The following is a 21168-nucleotide window of genomic DNA, read 5'->3' as shown; positions in this document are numbered from 1 at the left end:
TGGTTTTCGTGCAGTTGGATAATCATGTTGAGGAACTTTGGGGGGCATCCGATGCGCTCTAGTATTTGCCAAAGCCCTTTCCTGCTCACGGTGTCGAAGGCTTTGGTGAGGTCAACAAAGGTGATGTAGAGTCCTTTGTTTTGTTTTCTGCACTTTTCTTGGAGCTGTCTGTGGGCAAAGACCATGTCAGTAGTTCCTCTGTTTGCGCGAAAGCCGCACTGTGATTCTGGGAGAATATTCTCGGTGACACTAGGTATTATTCTATTTAGGAGAATCCTAGCGAAGATTTTGCCTGCAATGGAGAGCAGCGTGATTCCCCTGTAGTTTGAGCAGTCTGATTTCTCACCTTTGTTTTTGTACAGGGTGATGATGGTGGCATCACGAAGGTCCTGAGGCAGTTTTCCTTGGTCCCAACAAAGCTTGAAAAACTCATGCAGTTTGGCATGCAGAGTTTTGCCTCCAGCCTTCCAGACCTCTGGGGGGATTCCATCCATACCTGCTGCTTTGCCACTTTTCATAGACAGAGTAAATGTGAGTAGGCTCTTTTCACAGATTAGAAGAGATAAATACTAGATCACATGGCTTTAATGTGAAAGAGGAAAGGATTAAGGGGAAACAAGGGAAAACTCTTCACTCAGAGAGTGATGGGAGTGTGGAACGAGCTGTCATCAGATGTGATAAATGCAGGTTCACTCTTAAGTTTTAAGAATAAATCGGATAGATATATGGATGGGAGAGGTCTGGAGGGTTATGGAATGGGTGCAGGTCAGTTGAACAGACTTGAAGGGCCGAATGACCTGTTTTCTGTGCTGTAGTGTTCGATGGTTACTGAAAATGAGGAATGGGCTTGAAGAGAACTGAAACAAGGAAACCAATGTGGACAAAAGAACCAAACCAGGAAAGTACAGGCAATGAGCCTTGTAATAGGGAAATTATTGAAAAAGATTTTTAGAGATAGGATCTACTCATAAACTGATTAGGGATAGTCTGCACGGCTTTGGAACAGATCTGTCTTACCATCTTGATTTGAGATTTTTTTAAGTGACTGTCGTGAGGACATTTTCTTTTGACACACGTGTTTTTTCATGACTGGCAGAAAGTATCAAGACGTCAAGGAAAACTGACATATGTTATTTAAACACAAGTTCCTTTATCACATATATTGAGATTGCACATATGACAAGGGAACCTTATTATACAAAAATACTTTAAACTTATCATTCAACAGGCAAGCCCCAATTAATGCTTTTATGTTCCTATCCTGGCATTGGTCAAGATCCAATACAAAGATGAGGCTCCAGTGCACTGAGGTCTGTAATTCTGTACTAATTAGTATTTTCTTATCACTAATGGGCTTTGTCCTGAGTATATACCAAAAAACCAGAAGATGTCCCAGCAACTCACATCTTTCTCACCTCCACCCCCCCCCCCCCCCACCCCAATGGCTACCTTCTCTACATTCTCAGCACTTGGCAAGTTAAAATCCTTTGTTTAAAATCTCTATTTCTAATTTTAACAAGGAGGAATTGTATTTTTAATTATTCCCTCCTTGTCTTCATGGACTTTAGAAAAAGCATTCAAGAAGATCCCTCATTGCACACCAATCCAAAAGATGGTGACTTAGTAGATGGGATTCAGAATTGGCAGAGGGTAGTAGTGGAGGGGTGCTTCCCTGATTGGAGGTCTGACACCTGTGGTGTTCCACAACGATCAATGCTGGGACTTTGCTATTTGCGAAAAGATGGCCAAACCAAGGCTCATGAGCCACATGCAGCTCTTTGACATATCACGTGCAGCATACAGAAATACCGAATATGCCGATATATAGGACGATCCTCGAAACTTAAAAAATTCACCTTAAAATCAGGGTTGTCCTCTACAAAGGGTCTAAAATTCACCTTGACAATGAAATCGCAACACCGCTACCATCTTCCTATCGGCTCCAACGCAATCTTGCACATGCCCTGTTAGTTATTTGTGAAATCTCAATGCTCCTCTGTGGGGTTCATCCACCCAGACCGACTGCTGTCGAATGGCTGTTACAGGAGCTGACAGTGGATTACTTTAAAATATCCAAATAAAATTTGAACCTTCAAATGATAATTTGTTATTAAAATATTGTGATTTGCTTTTAACAGCATCTACTGGTCAAAGGTAAGTGCCAGATTTGGGGTCGTCTTAGACAAATGGAATCATTCAAAACCAATATTTTAGGTGGAAATTCTGGGATCGTCCTATACAATGGCATATACGGTATATTGGCTGTGACAGGAATCATACAGAGCCACTGCTCAAAATAGGAGTGCTAGTGGGCAAGGCTTGCAATCACATGATTGCTGCGGCTCTCAAACATTTGAAATTTATCTTATATGGCTCTTATTAAGCAAATTTGGCCTCCTCTGTGATAAATGTATATAAATGATGTAGACTTGAGTAGGTGGGCTGATTAGTGTGTTTGCAGATGACACAGAAAAATGGCAAACCTGTGGATGATGAGGAAGATTGTCAAGGGATATAGCAGGATATAGATCAGTAGAGGAATTGCAGATGGTGATTCATCTGGACCAGTGTGAGGTGTTGCACTTTGGGATATCCAATGTAATGTAAGAGGAATGTATACAGTAAATGGCAGGACCCTTTGGAACATTGATGGAGGGATCTTGGGGCGAAAGTCCTTAGCTCCCTAAAAATAGCACCACAAGTAGACAGGGTGGCAAAGAAGGCATACAACATTCTTGCCTTCATCAACTGAAACAATGAGTAAAATTCATGTTGCATCTGTACAAAACTTTGGTCGTCACCTTTATTTATGATTCATACCATGCTCGCATGCTAAAGAAGAGTTAACATTTCTCTAGGACCATGGAGCACATTTACATAAATATGTTAGAATAGAAGTTAAATACATTAAGACTTATACAGTAACAGTCCATGGTACCCTATCTCCAAATGTTCTGCAAGTTCAGGAATCTGATGGCTTGGGGGAAAAGGTTGTTGCCCAATCTGTACGCAAGGGCCCAGGTGCTGCAGTACCTCCTACCAGAGGGTAGATAGGAGAACAGTTTACTTGAGGGGTGTGTGGAGCCCTTCACAATGTTTATTGCTTTTCGCCTGCATTGAGTGTTGTAAATGCTCTTCATGGTAGGAAGAGAACCCCCAATGATCTTTTCCGCTGATTTCACTAATCTCTGCAGGGTCTTGAGGTTAAAAGAAGTTCAGCTTCCAAATCAGGCAGTGATGTAGTTGCACAGGAGGCCCTCAATACATCCTTTGTAGAATGTAGTGAGGATGGAGGGTGGGAGATGAACTTCCCTCAGCCTTTGCAGGAAGTAGAGGCGCTGCTGAGCTTTCTTGGCTATGGAGCTGGTGTTAAGGGACCAGGTGAGATTCTCTGCCAAGTACATTCCAAAGAACGTGATACTCTTGACGATTTCAATGGTGGAGCCGTCAATGGTCAGCAGAGCATGGACTCCTGGGGCCCTCGTGAAGTCGATAACTATTTTATTTTTTTAACTTCAGATACAGGTTATTGGCTCTGCCCCATTCTGTTAGCGACTGCACCTCATCTCTGTATCAGCAAACTTGATGATGTGGTTCGAACTGTGTTTAGCTGCATAGCCGTGGGTCAGCAGAGTGAACAGCAGTGGACTCAGCACACAGCCCTGTGGGGGCCCCGTGCTCAGTGTGATGGTCTTGGAGATGCTGATCTGGACTGCCTGAAGTTTCCCCAACAGGAAGCCGAGAATCCAAATGCAGAGGGAGGTGTTTAGACCCAGCAGCTTCAATTTCCCTATCAGGTACTGAGGTATGATTGTGTTGAATGCGGAGTTGAAGTCAATAAACAGCATTCAAACATACATGTCCCTGTTTTCCAGGTGGGTGAGGGCTAGATGGAGGGCAGTGGCATTGTCCGTAGAGTGGTTGGCTCTGTATGTGAACTGCAGGGGGTTTAGTGATTGGGGAAATAGGAGCTTGATGGAGGGATCTCGAAGCCCTTCATGATGATGGATGGACATAAATGCGACAGGGTAGTAATCATTGAGGCAGGACAGATAACTTCTTCGGCACAGGGACAACAGTGAAGCACATTGGAACCATGAGACTTCTCAGGGAGATGTTAAAGATGTCGGCGAGAACATCCACCAGCTGAGCTGCACATCCCCTGAGCACTCTGTTGGGAATGTTATCTGCTCCAGCAGATTTCCGCAGGTTGACCTCGCTTAGCCCTCTCTTCATGTCGGCCACTGCAAACACAGCACCTGGTTATTTGGAGGAGAGGTGGAGAAGTGGTCTTCTTCACTGCGATGTTGTTTTTCCATCTCAAAGCTCACAGAGTTGTTCAGTGTGTCTGGGAGGGAGGCATCACCAGCACAGACAGATGGAGTATTCTTGTGGTTGGTGATGTCTTGGATGCCCTTCCACTCACTTTGGGTGTCCTTGCTCTCCAGGAAGTTGACTATGAATGCACTGAGCATTTGCAAGCTCTGCCTCCCTAATGGCCTTCGACAGCTTGGCTCTTGCAATAGCTAGGGCTGCCTTGTCATCTGCTCTGAAGGCAGCTTCTCGGTTCCTGAACAACACATGCACCTCTGCAGTCATCCATGGCTTCTGATCGGAGCGAGTTATAATGGCTTTGGGCACAGCCACGTCATCCGAACACTTACTGATGTAGCTGGTCACTGATGCCGTTTACTTCTCCAGCCTGTCACCATTGGATGATGCTTCCTTGAACATGTACCAGTCAGTGCGCACAAAACTGTCTTGAAATGGATGAATGGCTCCTGCTGGCCAAGTTTTAACCTGCTTCCGGACTGGTCTGGAGAGTCTGACAAGCGGTCTGTACACTGGGATCAGCGTTACAGAGATGTGGTCTATCTGAGGTGGGAGCGTGGTTCTGCCCGATACTCATCGGAAATGTTCTTATACACAAGGTCCAATATGTTTTCCCTTCTTGTAGCAAAGGCCACATACTGTTGAAATTTAAATAGTCTTGACTTGAGGTTCGGCTGGTTGAAATCCCCAGCAATAATGATCAGTCCATCGGAGTGTGTGGTCTGCAGTTCACTTATAGCCCCATACAGTTTCCAGATTGTCTCCTTAGCATTAGTGCCGGGGGGATGTACACTCCAACTACGAGGACCTTGGTGAATTCTTGCGATAGATAAAATGGTCTACATCTGACCGTCACAAATTTCACCGCATTGAGCAGAGACCGGAAACTCGTGCAGAGTCCTTGCACCTTTCTGTGTTGATGTAAAACCACAGGCCACCACCACAGGCATTGCCACACAGAGCATAAAGATAAAGTGAGCCCATCCAGCTGAATGGTGGCATCCAGGAGCCGGTCACTGAGTCACGTTTCTGTGAAGACCAAAGGACAGCAGTCCTTGTCCTAACACTGTAAAGACCTCTGGAGTTGGATGCCATCCATTTCGTTCCCCAGGGAGCAGATGTTGGCAAGCAGAATGGATGGGAGAGCTGGAAGGCAGAGGTTTGCCTTCAGCCCAGCACGGTCCCCTGCTCGCTTACTGTACTTTCTCCACCTCGTGCTCTGCTTCCTTTTCCTCTGTGATCCCGAGGCTCTTAGGCCTAGTCCACCTGTGGTCGCGTCCGCCCAGCACAGCAACCCGCAGATGAGTACAAACATTTCTAAATACTTTAGGCTATATCGTTAAGTAGCCATAACTATGAAAACTAAAATTATGCAACTTTGTAACAATGTATTGTGTGCACTTCTGGTCACCTTATTACAGGAAGGATGTGGAGGCTTAAGAGAGGGCGCACAGAAGATTCACCAGGACATTGCATGGATTGGAATGTATTAGCTATGTGGAGAGGTTGGACAAATATGAATTGTTTTTTTCTGGATTGTCAGAGGCTATGGGGTGACCTGATAGTCTTGAGAGGCATTGATAGGGGAGATAGTGGAAATGTCAAAGCCTAGGCAGCGTAAGTTTACGTTGAAAGATATAAAATTTAACAGAGATTTGGGCAGCAATTTTTTTTTGTTCACACACAGAGCAATAGTTACCTGGAAAAGACTGCCAGAGAAAGTGGTTGAAGCAGTTAGACAGGTACATGAACAGAAAGTGAATGGAGGGCTTTCAGAATCTGTGGAGGACCCGTGTGCAAGCAGATGTGCAGTTTAAATTGGCAGCATGATCAACACAGACATTATCAACCAAAGGGCCTGCACCTGTGCTGTGCAATTCAACATTCTTAGAAATGGGAAGTAAAACATTGTTGTCTGAGGCCAGATGGTCCAGGTTAAAAAAAAAATTCTGAAACAAGTCAAAGGATCCCACGTGGGTTGAGGGGGATCTCCAGCCAGAGAAATAAGCATCGGAAGACTGTCACACTGAATTAAAAAAATGTTTTTTGAGTGAAACCAAGAGGTCTGCCGAGGACTGACTGGTCACAGCGGAGGTCAGAGAGATGAAAAGATGAAACGTCAGAAAAGCATGAATCTTTTTCAGTTTGTTCCTGTTCATTATGCTTTACTTTACCTCCTGTTCATTATGCTTTACTTTACCTCCTGTTCATTATGCTTTACTTTACCTCCTGTTCATTATGCTTTACTTTACCTCCTGTTCATTATGCTTTACTTTACCTCCTGTTCATTATGCTTTACTTTACCTCCTGTTCATTATGCTTTACTTTACCTCCTGTTCATTATGCTTTACTTTACCTCCTGTTCATTATGCTTTACTTTACCTCCTTGGTGTACTGATTGTAAAGTGCTTCTGCATCTTCGAGATAGGTCTTGGCTTTTTCCATTTCTTCCAGTGCTGCCCACAGGATACCCAACTGGTTCTGAAATCAACAGATTACAGCATGCTTCACATCTTCTGTAAAGTTATCAGGAACTTAACATGACACCAATATTGACCTTTCCACAAATTGCATTTCAAATTGTTCATCTGAAACACCTCCTCCCTAAACGCCTCCTCATGAGAGCTGTACCCGACACACCTGTTATTTCAGATTCCACCCCTTTCCTCACCAAAGCTTGAGGAACATTTAATCACTCCCCAAATCTGCCCCAACTTCTTTATCCTTTCAATTAAGTTTTCATCTCAGTCACAATATTGAAATGAGCCCAAAATACTCCTTACCCTTTAGAGCCAGCCTGCAATATTCGACATAGATGACAGTGTCACGCTTCATCACCTCTTTCAATCTTAAAAGTTGGACGAGACTGCACTCTCCTGGTTTCAATCTATTCAGTTATACCAGAGATTTCCTAAAAGTGCATTCTACCCATTACTTCTAGCATCCAACGATATATCTTTAGCTCCATAGTTCTTATTCACTTGGAAGGACTGTTTGGGGCCACAAATGGTGGTGAGAGAGGTGTGGGAACTAGTGTAGTATTTTTTTGCAAGGACAAGATTCGCAGGGGCAATTAAAGAGGAGGGTTGAGTTGATGAGGGAGCGGGCCCTGTGGAAGATCTCCTACAGGTGTACTGTGGAGAGCATTCTGGCTGGTTGCATCACTTGCCAGGACAAGAATAAACTCCAGAAGGTTGTTAACTTGGCCTGAGATATCACAGGCACCAGACTTCACTCCATCGAGGACCTCTACATGAGGCGGTGTCTTAAGAAAGCAGCCTCTATCCTCAAAGACCCCCCACCACTTAGGCCATGCCCTCTTCACTCTGCTACTATTGGGGAAAAGGTACAGGAGCCTAAAGATGAGCACTCAACAACTCAAGGACAACTTCTTCCCCACTGCCATCAAATTCCTGAATAATCAATGAACCAGAAACACCATCTTTTTGTGCACTATTTTTTTTTATTTATTGCAAAGTTGGTTCTAATAGGAATCTCTACACTATTGATGCTGCCGCAAAACACTGAATTTCATGACTCGTTCATGCCAATAAATTCTGATTCTGAAAGTGGAGAGGGAAGGTGAGGGGAAGATGTGCCTAGTAGTGGGATCGTCATGTAGGTGGCTGAAACTGCAGGAGATATCGTTGAATTCAGAGGCTTGTGGGGTGGTAGGTGAGAACAAGGGAATCCTGTCCTTATTGTGTCTCGGGACAGAGGGGGACAGGGCAGATGTGTAGGAAATAGAGATGCAGATAAGGGCTGAGTTGATGGCAGTAGAGGGGATACCACATTTTTCTATTTAAAGGTGGAGGACATCTCAAATGTTCTGGAACGGAAGACTTTATCCTGGGACATGATGTGGTGGAGATAGAGGAATTGAGAGAAATAAAATAGGGGACAGGGTGTGAAGAGGTGTTGTCGAGGTAAGTGCAGTTGTGAGGTTTGTAGAAATTATCTGTGGAGAGCTTGTCTCTTGAGATGGAAGTCAGAGAGATCGTGGCCAGAGGTGAACCAGGTGAATTTGAACTTTTATACATAACTGGTTATGTTGACCTCAGCAAAGCCTTTGACACTGTGAGCAGGAAAGGGTTTTGGCAAATATTAGAGTGCCTCGGATGCCCCCCAAAGTTCCTCAACATGGTTATCCAACTGCACGAAAACCAACAAGGTCGGGTCAGATACAGCAATGAGCTCTCCATTAACAATGGCATGAAGCAAGGCTGCGTTCTCGCACCAACCCTCTTTTCAATCTTCTTCAGCATGATGCTGAACCAAGCCATGAAAGATGTCAACAATGAAGACGCTGTTTACATCCGGTACCGCACAGATGGCAGTCTCTTCAATCCGAGGCGCCTTCAAGCTCACACCAAGACACAAGAGTAACTTGTCCGTGAACTACTCTTTGCAGACGATGCCGCTTTAGTTGCCCATTCAGAGCCAGCTCTTCAGCGCTTGACGTCCTGTTTTGTGGAAACTGCCAAAATGTTTGGTCTGGAATTCATCCTGAAGAAAACTGAGGTCCTCCATCAGCCAGCTCCCCACCATGACTACCAGCCCCCCCACATCTCCATCGGGCACACAAAACTCAAAACGGTCAACCAGTTTACCTATCTCGGCTGCACCATTTCATCGGATGCAAGGATCGACAACGAGATAGACAACAGACTCGCCAAGGCAAATAGCGTCTTTGGAAGACTACACAAAAGAGTCTGGAAAAACAACCAACTGAAAAACCTCACAAAGATAAGCGTATACAGAGCCGTTGTCATACCCACATTCCTGTTCGGCTCCAAATCATGGGTCCTCTAACGGCATCACCTACAGCTCCTAGAACGCTTCCACCAGCGTTGTCTCCGGTCCATCCTCAACATTCATTGGAGCGACTTCATCCCTAACATCGAAGTACTCGAGATGGCAGAGGCCGACAGCATCGATTCCACGCTGTTGAAGATCCAACTGCGCTGGGTAGGTCACGTCTCCAGAATAGAGGACCATCGCCTTCCCAAGATCGTGTTCTATGGCGAGCTCTCCACTGGCCATCGTGTCAGAGGTACAAGGACTGCCTAAAGAAATCTCTTGGTGCCTGCCACATTGACCACCGCCAGTGGGCTGATATCGCCTCAAACCGTTCATCTTGGCGCCTCACAGTTTGGCGGGCAGCAACCTCCTTTGAAGAAGACCGCAGAGCCCACCTCACTGACAAAAGACAAAGGAGGAAAAACCCAACACCCAACCCCAACCAATCAATTTTCCCCTGCAACCGCTGCAACCGTGTCTGCCTGTCCCGCATCGGACTTGTCAGCCACAAACTAGGCTGCAGCTGACGTGGACATTTACCCCTCCATAAATCTTCATCCGTGAAGCCAAGCCAAAGAAAGAAGACATAACTGGTTTAGCCTCAACTGAAGCAGTATGTTCAATTACAGCGAAGGATGTGAAGGAATTAAAAGAGTACAGAAAAGATTTACAATAGTTTCTGGGATAAGAGCCTACAATCGCAAGAGTAGATTATGACATCTACCACATATATACACATGTGACAGACACATATCCCTCTCCCCTAGGTCCCATTTTAACCAGACAACAGATTGCAGATTACCTTTATAGCCCCCTCTTACTCATCATTAATTGACTTGCTTCCATCCATTCTAAAACTGCCTTCATTACCTTCCTCCTCTCCCACCATATCAAGGCACCTCTTATAAATTTCAGTAATGACCATGGGAAACCATTGTTCTTTGCATTTCTAGAATCACCTGATCTATTTGTTACAGCGTCAAAGAATTTGCATTCCAAAGATCCAAGTTGATTTTGCCCAACTCTGTAATCCCTCTTGATAATTATGCATTTAGAGAGTACTAATTCCTTATATTATAGCAAGGTCCTAAGGAGTAGTAGCAATAGACAGACCTTGGTATACAAGTCCAGAGATCACTGATGGTGGCAGTGCATGTAGATTATGAAGACATAGAATGTAAGCCTTCACTGGTCAGGAGATTATGCTCCAACTTAATAAAACATTGACCTTAAGTAGAGAACTACATGCAGTTTAAGTCACCACCTTTTGGGAAGGATGTGATAGCACTGGACACAGAAGATTCACCAATCTGTTGCATGGATGGATTATTTGAGTTGTATGGAAAGGCAGGTCTGTTTTCCCCTTAGTGGAGGATGTTAAGGGAGATACAATTAAGGTTTATAAAATATACAGGGTAGGATAGGCTGCAGGAATCCTTTCCCCTCATCAGAGATGAATAAAACAAGTCAACAGTAGAAGGAATGTGAGGGAATCTTTTTCATCCAGAGTAGTGAGTAGAATGCACTGGCAGAGAGAGTGGTGGAAGCAGAATCACTGACAGCATTTAAGAAGCATCCATAGAAGGTTTATCGGCCAAACGTTGGAAGATGGGTTTAACACAGATGGCTGCCCATGAGTCACTGTGGATGCGGCAGGCCAAAGGATGTGCTTCCATGCTATACGGCTCCAACCATAATTGTATAGAATTGTACCAACCATCCATTTACACTAATTCAATTTTATTTTCTCCATACCTACCAACTCCCCCAGCTTCTACTACTCACCTGCATTCAATTAGCAATTTATAGTAGTAAAACAAACATCTGCAGACACCACGATTGAAGTAAAAACACAATGCTGGAGAAACTCAGCAGGTCAAAACGTGCACTATGTAGCAAAGATAAAGTCCTCCCTGTTTGTTTGTGTGTCCTCCTTCCCCTAACCTCCTGCCTATAGGACCATGCCCTTCCCCCTACCATTTTGTTCTGGTGCCTGCCTACATTTTGTCCTACCTTCATGAAGGGCTCAAGTCTGCAATGTTGGCTTTGCATCTTTATCTTTGCCATATAAAGTAGCAATTTACAGTAGCCAATTAATCAATCAAAAAACACATTTTTGAATTGTGGGAGAAAGCTGATACAACCATGCTGTAATGGGAACAACATGCAAACTTCAGAAAGAACCACATTCAGGACTGAATCGGAGTTGCCCAAGCTAGAGATTGGGCTAATAGAGCAATATGATTTGATGTGCTTTTGTTCATTGATAATTGTCGGTGTACCAAGATATAGAAAAAAATTGGTTTTGCATGCTATTTCGTCAAGTAAATCCATTCCTCTCACCACCCCCCACTCACCTTTTTATTGGGGTATCCACCTGTTTTTCAGGATTTCTGACGAAGTGTGCAGGCCTGAAATGTTGAATACCTTTTGCTTCCCGTGGATACTGCATGACCTGCTGAGTTTTTCCAGCATTTGTATGAATTGTACTTGACCCCAACGTCTGCAGACTTTCTTGCGCAAGGGCAACAGGTAGTGTAAAATAACATATCATTAAAATATTGCAAGGGGAACACCATTTTACCGATCAAAGATCAATTCACTCGTCTGATAACAGCACACAAGAAACAATCCTTGAAGCTGGTGGATTGTGTTTTCAAATGCATGTACTTTCTGTCTGACAGGAAAAGGGGAGGAGAGTGACTAGGGTGGGATGGGTCTTTTAATATATTGGCTACTTCCCTGAGGCAGGGAGAAGTGCAGAATAAGTCGAAGGAGGGGAGGTTGGCTTGTGTAATGGCACGAACATCTCTCCGCAATTTCTTACGGCCTTGTTCCAGTAAAATGGGATGGATCCGAAGGTGGTGCTCGATAGTAGAGAGGGTGGTGCTTCACTCTGCTACCATCGGGGAAAAAGGTACAGAAGCCTTAAGGTGAGCGCCTGGCGGCACAAGAACAGCTTCTTCCCCGCTGCCATCTGATTCCTGAATAATCAATGAACCAAAGACACTGTCTTATTTTTCATGCACTATGTAAGATGGTTGTAATGTGACACTGCCGCAAAACACCGAATTTCACAACTTGTTCATGAGAATAAATCCCAATTCTGATAAGGGCGAGGCTTAGTGTAGGTGGAGACACGCACAGGATTGCAGATGCTGGAATAGTCTGGTGCAAGGAATGTGCTGGAGTCACAGCCAGTAGAGCAGCATCAGTGGGAAAGCGAATGGTCAACATTTCTGTGGTGATATGTTTCCTCCATTGTATATAGTTATGATTGACTACTGTATACACGGAGCTGGCCCGCCCACTGATGACTCCTACCCTATGACTCCTCCCCCGTGGTCCTGGCCATAAAGGATGAGCCACCTCTCCCTTCCCTCCATTCCTATACCTGGATCCGTTCTTCTGTCGTTCCCTCAGCCTAGTCTTGGTGGTTACTGGTAGTGCCTAACAGTTTCATGATCTTTTATGCAGACTCCACAAGGATGTGTGTAGAGGGTCACAGTGCACTGTGATCAACAGGGCTGTAGCCATAGGCGAGGGAGGGGGGTGATGGACAGAAGGGGCTGAGGCTGGGGTGAGTCACCCATCTTCCCCCCCCCACCCCCTCCCTTACCTCGGCCTGAATGAAGACAGACACGGCCTCGGGGCTCGACCTGAAGGCCTCCAGGACGCGCACGCACTTGGCCAGGTGCTCCTCGCCGGCCGACAGCTCCTCCGTCTCGGCGTGGTTGAGGCCGAGCTGCAGCTCCAACACCCCCAGCTTCTGCAGCCACCGACCGTCCTGCGAGCGCCTCTCCTCGGCGTGCTCGTCCTCCGAGTCTCCGGCCTGAGCCCGGCGCCCCACCACGGCCTTCAGCTCCTTCAGCAGCTCGCGGGCCGCGTACTTCGAGCGGTAGGGCTCGGATTCATGATCCTGCTTGGACTCCACCTCGGACAGGTTCAGGGCCCGTGAGTACTTCAGCTGCAGCTCCTGCTCCGCCATCTTCCTGCCGGAGTGATGGACAGCGCCCCCGGCCGGGAGGCCGTGCCAGCGCCACCTGGCAGCTGAGAGGAGGAACTGCAGGGCCAACCCGCGGTGTTGGGACGCCCGAGATGCTGGGGTATCATTCTCGCGCTGCCAAGAATAAACTTAATTAACAATATATACCACGGAAAAGAAAGCAAATTATTTTTACATTCCATGTCATATTGCCTTTCTGTGCATGGTAGTGTTAGCCCATTATACTGTATTGCACCATCACCATTTACATGGATCTCCACAAGTCTCAACCCCTCAATTCCAAGCAGCAGGATCCTGGACATGGCCCTTCCCTGCAAAACCCTTGCATTGGCTGCACCAAGCCTCAGTGCATCCTTCAGCACATACCCCTGCAGCCTGGAATGTGCCAGTCGGCAGCCTTCCCTCACCAACATCTCACTGTGCTGGAAGACCCACAAGCTTCAGGCAGACCAAGTTGCTGATCTTCCAGAAGCAGCAGATGTCTTTGTCACTGGGCACAGCTCCTTATATCAATCCTGTTGGCACCACTGCTCAAGATGAACTGCAAGAAGGACCTTTGCATCCTTCTCCAGATCCTCTTCACACATCCAGTCTGTGGAGAGATAGGTGACAGTCTTCTCTAGGACAATGAGTGTGGGGGCTGAAATTTCAATGGATAAGATTTCATAGGAAGCATCTGGTCCAGGAGAGCAGAATAGGCCACACTAATAATTACATTCTTGAGGTTTCTCCAGCTGAAATATATGGCATCTAACTACCAGTGTTTCCAAAATGTCTCTTTTCCCTGAGCAATGGTTTCCTCGACAGTGCCTGTTCCACCACTCAAGCCAAGCCCATATCCCACCTGACCACATTCAATTACTAATTTCAGCTATCTTTGTTTTAAATAATACTGCATCTTCTCCTTTTTTAAGCATTCCTAAAGGATTGTTCCCTGGTACGCAGTTCTCCATATTTAAGGTATGATTTACTTTCACAGAAGCCTGCAAAGTGAAAGTTAACCAAGTTGATATCTTAAATGTAGGGGTTGAGAAGATTGGAGTGTAGAAGGATGAGAAATTATGTTACTGAGAAGTGAAATTCAGGGGAGAATGGATGCATCCAGAAAAACAGAGCATTTGTTTGGAGAATAAAGTGGAAATGTGGAGGTTGTTTTACTCTCAATGGGATGGGCCGTAGAGTCATTGAATATACTCAAGGCAGACATGACAGTTGAATCTTAAGCAAATTGTGGGGAGACAGTAGGAAAGTGAAGTTGAGATCAAGATTCGATTATCTATGATCTTATTGAATAGTGGAGCAGGCTTGAAGGGCAGAGATCAGCAAGAAAATCTGCAGATGATGGTGTCAAATGCATTATACAGAAGTATTGGAAAAACTCAGCAGATCATGGGGCATCTACACAAAATAAAAGGCAATCAATGTTCTGGGCCTGAGCCCTTTGTCAGGAATCTGGAGAAACAGATTTGTATAAAAAGTAGATTATCAACAAGAGCTTGATAAGGGATAATTATGGAAAGGATACGAAATTACCTGAGTTAACAAAATTTGAATCTTTGATTTCATCTATATCAAGGAGGGGCTTTATTTCAGATATGTATCGGTTTGTAGGCAGGCAAACCGGCCCCACTTGTAATCCACACGGCGGGGCAGCTGGCCAAAATGGCACCATTGGGGGTTTCCCCTTCTTCTCAGCACAGGGCTCAGAAGCCCGTGCTGGGGGACCACATTACACCTGGGTTACGTCAGCGCCCCCCAGCGCGGTTCTCAGCCAGGTCTGGGCTGGGAATTTGTCCAACCCAGCAGCCTGCAATAAATCAGTTCTGCTCATTGAGCTCAACCCGTCTGGTTGTGTGTTCTTTCAGTAGCAGTGTAGCTGCCGCTTCAATTGGTGATCCCCAACTGGTTCAAATGTCTTTGAACACATCATGAGCGAACCTGAGATCAGTGCTAGAGCCGTCAAGCTGCCGGAATTCTGGGTTCAGGAGCCGTAGACCTGGTTCAGCCACGTGGAGGCTCAGTTTCACCTCCGCCAGATTTCATCTGACATGACCAAATTCTACCATGTGGTCGCCACTCTGGACCAGGCCACCGCCAAACGCATGCTGCACCTCGTTCAGCACCCACCCGCCGAAGACTAATACGAGACCATCAAGCAAGTGCTCACCGGATCCCTCGGACTATCCAGGCGCCAGCGTGCCGCTCGGATGCTGCACCTCAATGCCCTGGGGGACAGGTCCCTGATGGAGCTGATGGATGAGATGCACGCACTCATGGGTGATCACACCAACTGCCCACTCTTCGAGCTCATTTTCCTCGACCATCTGCCCAAGGACTTCTGGCCATTACTGACCCAAGAAAGCTTTACCGACCCGAGGAAGGTCGCTCAGAAAGCCCAAGAGCTATGGCTTGAGCGATTCCCAGAGGGCTTGGCGGTCCAGCAGGTCACGAGGCATGGGCATGACCATGCCAAGCCTGCCACTAGTGCTGCAGTAGAGCATCCAGCCCCTGCAAGGGCCACCAAGAGCATAACCAGGGGCACGGCATCCGTTCCAGGCCTCTGCTTCTATCACCAGCACTGGGGAGCCAAGGCTCGGAAGTGTCATCAGCCCTGCTCGTTCCAGGAAAACGAGCAGGCCGGACGCTGTTAATGGCTGCGGCGGCAGGCCAAGGACACAGCCTCCTCTACCTGCGGGACTCAGTGAGCGGCCGGCGGTTCCTCGTCGACACTGGGGCTCAGATCAGCATCATCCCGGCCATGCCCATCGAGTCCCGGAACCGACCTCAAGGACCTTCTCTCCGTGCAGCCAATGCAACAGAGATCTGGACATACTCCCTTCCAACCACCATCCTGGGCCCAGTCTTCCTCCTCGCCCACGGGCTTCTGGTGGATATTCGGGATAGGTGCCTGGTGGACGTCCGTACTTTCCAGGCCGTTCGCCTCGATGCCCCCCACACAGAGCAGCCACAGATGGCCACGATCAGCAGGCCCAGAGACGAGTTCTAGCGAATCCTGGATGAGTTTCCGGCCCTCCTCAAGCCACAGTTCTCCGCTGCCTCACTGCGCCATGGGGTGTTCCACCACATCCCCACCCAAGGCCCACCAGTTCATGCCAAGGTACAAGCTCCAGGTGGCGAAGGAGGAGTTTTCACATCTGTTGGAGCTGGGGATCATTTGGCGCTCCGACAATCCACAGGCTTCGCCGCTCCACCTAGTCCCGAAAGCCTCCGGCAGCTGGTGGCCCTGCGGAGACTATCGACGGCTCAACGAGGCAACAGTTCCTGACCGTTACCCCATCCCTCACATCCAGGACTTTACGGCCAACCTGCATGGTGCGAGGGTTTTCTCCAAGGTTGACCTGGTGCTTGGGTATCACCAAATCCCAGTGCACCCTGAGGACATACTCAAGATGGCCGTCATCACCCCCTTCGGCTTGTTCGAATTCCTTCGCATGCCATTCGGGCTCAAGAACGCTGTTCAGACCTTCCAGCGCCTCATGGACTCAGTGGGCAGGGACCTGGATTTCATCTTCATTTACTTAGACGACATCCTCGTTGCCAGATCAGGCGCAAAACAAGGCCCACCTGCGCACCCTCTTCTCCTGGCTGGCCGACTTCAGCTTCACTTTCAACCCAGCCAAGTGCCAGTTTAGGAAAGAGTCCATGCAGTTCCTGGGCCATACCATCACGGCCAAGGGAGCCACGCCCGCCACTACGAAGGTCGCCGCTATCAAGGAGTTACCACATCAAGACAATCTCAAGGGGCTGCAGGAATTAGCGGGTATGGTCAACTTATACAACCAATTCATCCCAGGAGCTGAGCACATCATACAGCTACTATTCGCCCTCATCGCAGCCAAGCACAAAGCGCTCACCTGGACCCCAGAGGCCTGCAGTGCATTCGAGGCCACTAAGGATGCCCTCGCGAAGGCTACCATGCTCGCCCACCTACACACCGACCTGCATATGGCGCTCTCCTTCGATGCCTCTGCCACAGCCGTCAGTGCCATCCTGGAGCAGCAAGTGAACGGACAATGGAAGCCGCTGGCATTCTTCAGCTGACTTCTCCACCCACCAGAGCGCAAGTATAACTCTTTTGATCGTGAGTTACTGGGCAAGTACCTGGCGGTGCGGCCTTTCCGCTATTTCTTGGAGGGGAGGACTTTCACTGACCACAAAACCCTCACCCAGGCACTCATGATGGCAAAGGACCCCTGGTCGGCTCGCCAGCAGCGTCACCTCTCCTTCGTGTCAGAGTTTACCACCGACATTCGGCACAAGGCAGGGAAGGACAACTTGGTCGCCAATGTACTCTCACGAGCGGCCATCTGCGCGCTAATGCCATGCCTAGACTTCGACCAGCTCGCCTGGGACCGACGAGGAGACGTGAGCCTTCAGGACTGCCACCACAGGCCTGCGGTTCTGAGACCTCCCGACCGAGCGGCGGAAGCACTGTCCTGTGCAATGTCTCCATGGGCACCCCACAGCCAGTGGTTCCCCAGCAGTGGTGCAGGCAAGTCTTCCATCACATGCACAAGCCACATCTTTTGGCACCCGTCCATCAGGTCCATGGTCTGGATGGTGGCAGAGCAGTTCGTCTGGCACGGGCTGAACCAGAACATACACCCATTGCCAAATGTCCAGGGTGCTTGTCTAAGAGTACGAGCACGTCCGGGAACAGTTCAGCCACATTTACGTGGACATAGTCGGGCCCTTACCCGTTTCTCGGGGCAACCGTTACCTGTTCACGGTGGTGGACCGCACCATTCGTTGACCCGAGGCGATCCCGATGCTGGACGCCTCCATGGACTCCTGATCCCAAGCGCTGTTGCAGAGTTGGGTCACCAGGTTCAACATTCCAAATCACCTCACCAGCGATCGGGGTGCCCAGTTCACCTCTGCGCTCTGGGCACAGCTCACCAATAGGTTGGGGATCAAGCTACACCGCACCACTGCCAATGAGCTGGTCAAGCGTCTGCACTGCCACCTTGTCGGCACTTATGTCCCGCCTCACCGGTCCCGACTGGGTGGACGAGCTGCCTTGGGTGCTCCTGGGCATCCATTCCATGCCCAAGGAGGATCTGCAGGCGTCATCAGCTGAGTTGGTCTACGGCGCAACACTGGCACTTCCTGGTGAGTTAATCAACGCGTCTCACAACCCTCAGTGTTTGCCACATAAGCTGCTTCCCCACCTCTGGGCCCGCTAGGACTCCTTCGTACCCCCACCGCCGCCTAGACACGGCACACAGCCATCTCACGTCCCCAACGAGCTGCTTTCCGCAGAGTACATTTTTATTCAGCAGGGCCTGCCCGCGCCACCTCTGCAGAGAGCTTGCGAGGGGCCGTACAAGGTTGTCCAGCGTTCAGGGTCTACATTCACGCTGGACATCGGCAGCAGGTGGGACTGTTTATAGTGGATAGGCTGAAGCCAGCGCACCTCGACCCACCGAACCAGTGATTGTGGCCCAGCACAAGAAGAGACCAGCCCAGCTAAAAAGGACATTGGCGCTGGTTCTGGGGGGGAAGGGCCTGCGTGGCGGCACACTAGGCAGACGAACTGGCCCCGCTTGTAATCCATGCGGCAGAGCAGCCGGCCAAAATGGAGGTCGGGGGTTTCCCCTTCTTCTCAGCACAGGGCTCAGAAGCCCGCACTGGGGACCACATGATGCCCGGGTTATGTCAGCACCCCCCAGCGTGGTTCTCACCCAGATCCAGGCTGGGAGTACAAGCCCAGCCCAGTAGCCTGCAATAAATCAGTTCTGCTCACTGAGCTCAACCCGTCTGGTTGTGTGCTGCCACAGGTTGTTACAAGAGACCATGGGTAAACCGAATTTGGAGAAATCTAGAAATAAATGGGAAAGTGATTTAACATGATATACCTCAGGAGGACTGGGAGGTTATGTGTCATGAAGGGGAAATAAATTGACTAATGTATGGTTTGGTTAATTTTAATTTTTTTGCATCAGCTGTATTTTGACTCCTGAGAAACTAAAAAAATATATGGATTTAGTAATCTGGATTTGTGTTTTAGATATGGGTTAAATACTGGAACTTTTTTCCATGCAGTTTGGTCTTGTGATAGGGTACAACCATTTTGGGAAAAAATTAGGGTAATTTTGGAGAAATTATCAATGGCTGTCCAATTTTAAAAAAATTTTTTTCTTTGGCTTGGCTTCGCGGACGAAGATTTATGGAGGGGTAATGTCCACGTCAGCTGCAGGCTCGTTTGTGGCTGACAAGTCCGATGCGGGACAGGCAGACACGGTTGCAGCGGTTGCAAGGGAAAATTGGTTGATTGGGGTTGGGTGTTGGGTTTTTCCTCCTTTGTCTTTTGTCAGTGAGGTGGGCTCTGCGGACTTCTTCAAAGGAGGTTGCAGCCCGCCGAACTGTGAGGCGCCAAGATGAACGGTTTGAGGCGCTATCAGCCCACTGGCGGTGGTCAATGTGGCAGGCACCAAGAGATTTCTTTAGGCAGTCCTTGTACCTCTTCTTTGGTGCACCTCTGTCTCAGTGGCCAGTGGAGAGCTCGCCATAGAACACGATCTTGGGAAGGCGATGGTCCTCCATTCTGGAGACGTGACCTACCCAGCGCAGTTGGATCTTCACCAGCGTGGATTCGATGCTGTTGGCCTCTGCCATCTCGAGTACTTCGATGTTGGTGATGAAGTCGCTCCAATGAATGTTGAGGATGGAGCGGAAACAACGCTAGTGGAAGCATTCTAGGAGCCGTAGGTGATGGCAGTAGAGGACCCATGATTTGGAGCCGAACAGGAGTGTGGGTATGACAACGGCTCTGTATACGCTACTCTTTGTGAGGTTTTTCAGTTGGTTGTTTTTCCAGACTCTTTTGTGTAGTCTTCCAAAGGCGCTATTTGCCTTGGCGAGTCTGTTGTCTATCCTTGCATCTGATGAAATGGTGCAGCCGAGATAGGTAAACTGGTTGACCGTTTTGAGTTTTGTGTGCCCGATGGAGATGTGGGGGGGCTGGTAGTCATGGTGGGGAGCTGGCTGATGGAGGACCTCAGTTTTCTTCAGGCTGACTTCCAGGCCAAACATTTTGGCAGTTTCCACAAAACAGGACATCAAGCGCTGAAGAGCTGGCTCTGAATGGGCAACTGTCCAATGACACTCATTTAACCTACCAACCCCATATATTTTTGATTGGAAGAAACAAGAGCAAACCCACACAGGTCATGGGAGAATGTTCAGTGTATTATTCAAACCAGTACTCCTGGCTCTGTAATTGTGTGGCTATCTGTGCTGGCCTATCTCTTAGTAAGAAGATAGGGCAAGTGACTGAAGTGTCATGGGTGGGGGGTGGGGGGGAGGGAAAGACTCTAGAACCTGTGATTGTAATTCCATTAGTTTTAAAGGTCATGGAGAAAGATAGAACTAATCCACAAGTTAGTCCTAAACTGGGGCAAGGCTGAATTTGGAGGCATTAGGCAAGAATTTGCAGAGGTTGTTGAGGAGAAGCTGTTTGCATGTAAAGGAATGGCTGACAAGTGGAGACTTTTAAGAGTGATAGGGATAGTTCAGGAACACCGTGTTTCTGTGAGGGTAAAGCTGGCAAGTTTATTGAATCGTGAATGATTTGGGATATTGCGGCCCCATAGGAATAAATAGTGTTGGAGTACATTTAAGAGGGAAATCAGGACAGTTAAAGGGACATGAGCTGGCCTATTGGATTCAAAACTGGCTTGAAGAGTCAGAGGGCAGTTGTAGGTTGCTTTTCTAAGTGAAGACCTGCAGCCAGTGGTTTGCCATGGGATCATGCTTGGCCCAAATAGTTTATAAAGGTAACAGTGGAGTAAATAAAATGTAGTAACGTGGTTATGAATTATGCAGATGACAACATTGGTAGCATAGCAGACGGTGAGGAAGCTTTACAACCGGATCTAATTTGTTGGGAAAGAATGCTAAGGAATGGAAAATTAAATGTAACTCTTGGAGATCCAGAGATGTGAAAAGGAGCAGGGTATTGAAGTAGATGTTCAGACATGTTCACAGTGAACAGGTCCAAGGGCTGA

General features: G+C 47.9%; 1 protein-coding gene across 1 annotated transcript in view; it reads right to left on the bottom strand.

The window, feature by feature from the left end:
• Window positions 1–13244, bottom strand: part of kifbp (kinesin family binding protein) — a 38478-nt gene extending 25234 nt beyond the window's left edge. The window contains exons 1-2 of the mRNA XM_069900851.1: window positions 12752–13244; window positions 6715–6813 (exon numbers count right to left, since the gene is read on the bottom strand). Coding sequence (XP_069756952.1) covers window positions 6715–6813; window positions 12752–13120 — 468 coding nt within the window. The 5' untranslated portion in view covers window positions 13121–13244. The remainder of the gene's footprint in view (window positions 1–6714; window positions 6814–12751) is intronic.
• Between the last annotated feature and the right edge of the window lie 7924 nt (window positions 13245–21168).

Source organism: Narcine bancroftii, chromosome 10 (genome assembly GCF_036971445.1).
Source record: "Narcine bancroftii isolate sNarBan1 chromosome 10, sNarBan1.hap1, whole genome shotgun sequence".
NCBI classification, from domain to species: domain Eukaryota; kingdom Metazoa; phylum Chordata; class Chondrichthyes; order Torpediniformes; family Narcinidae; genus Narcine; species Narcine bancroftii.
Note: the sequence above shows the minus strand (reverse complement) of the source record. Positions and strands in the feature narration are given on the sequence as shown.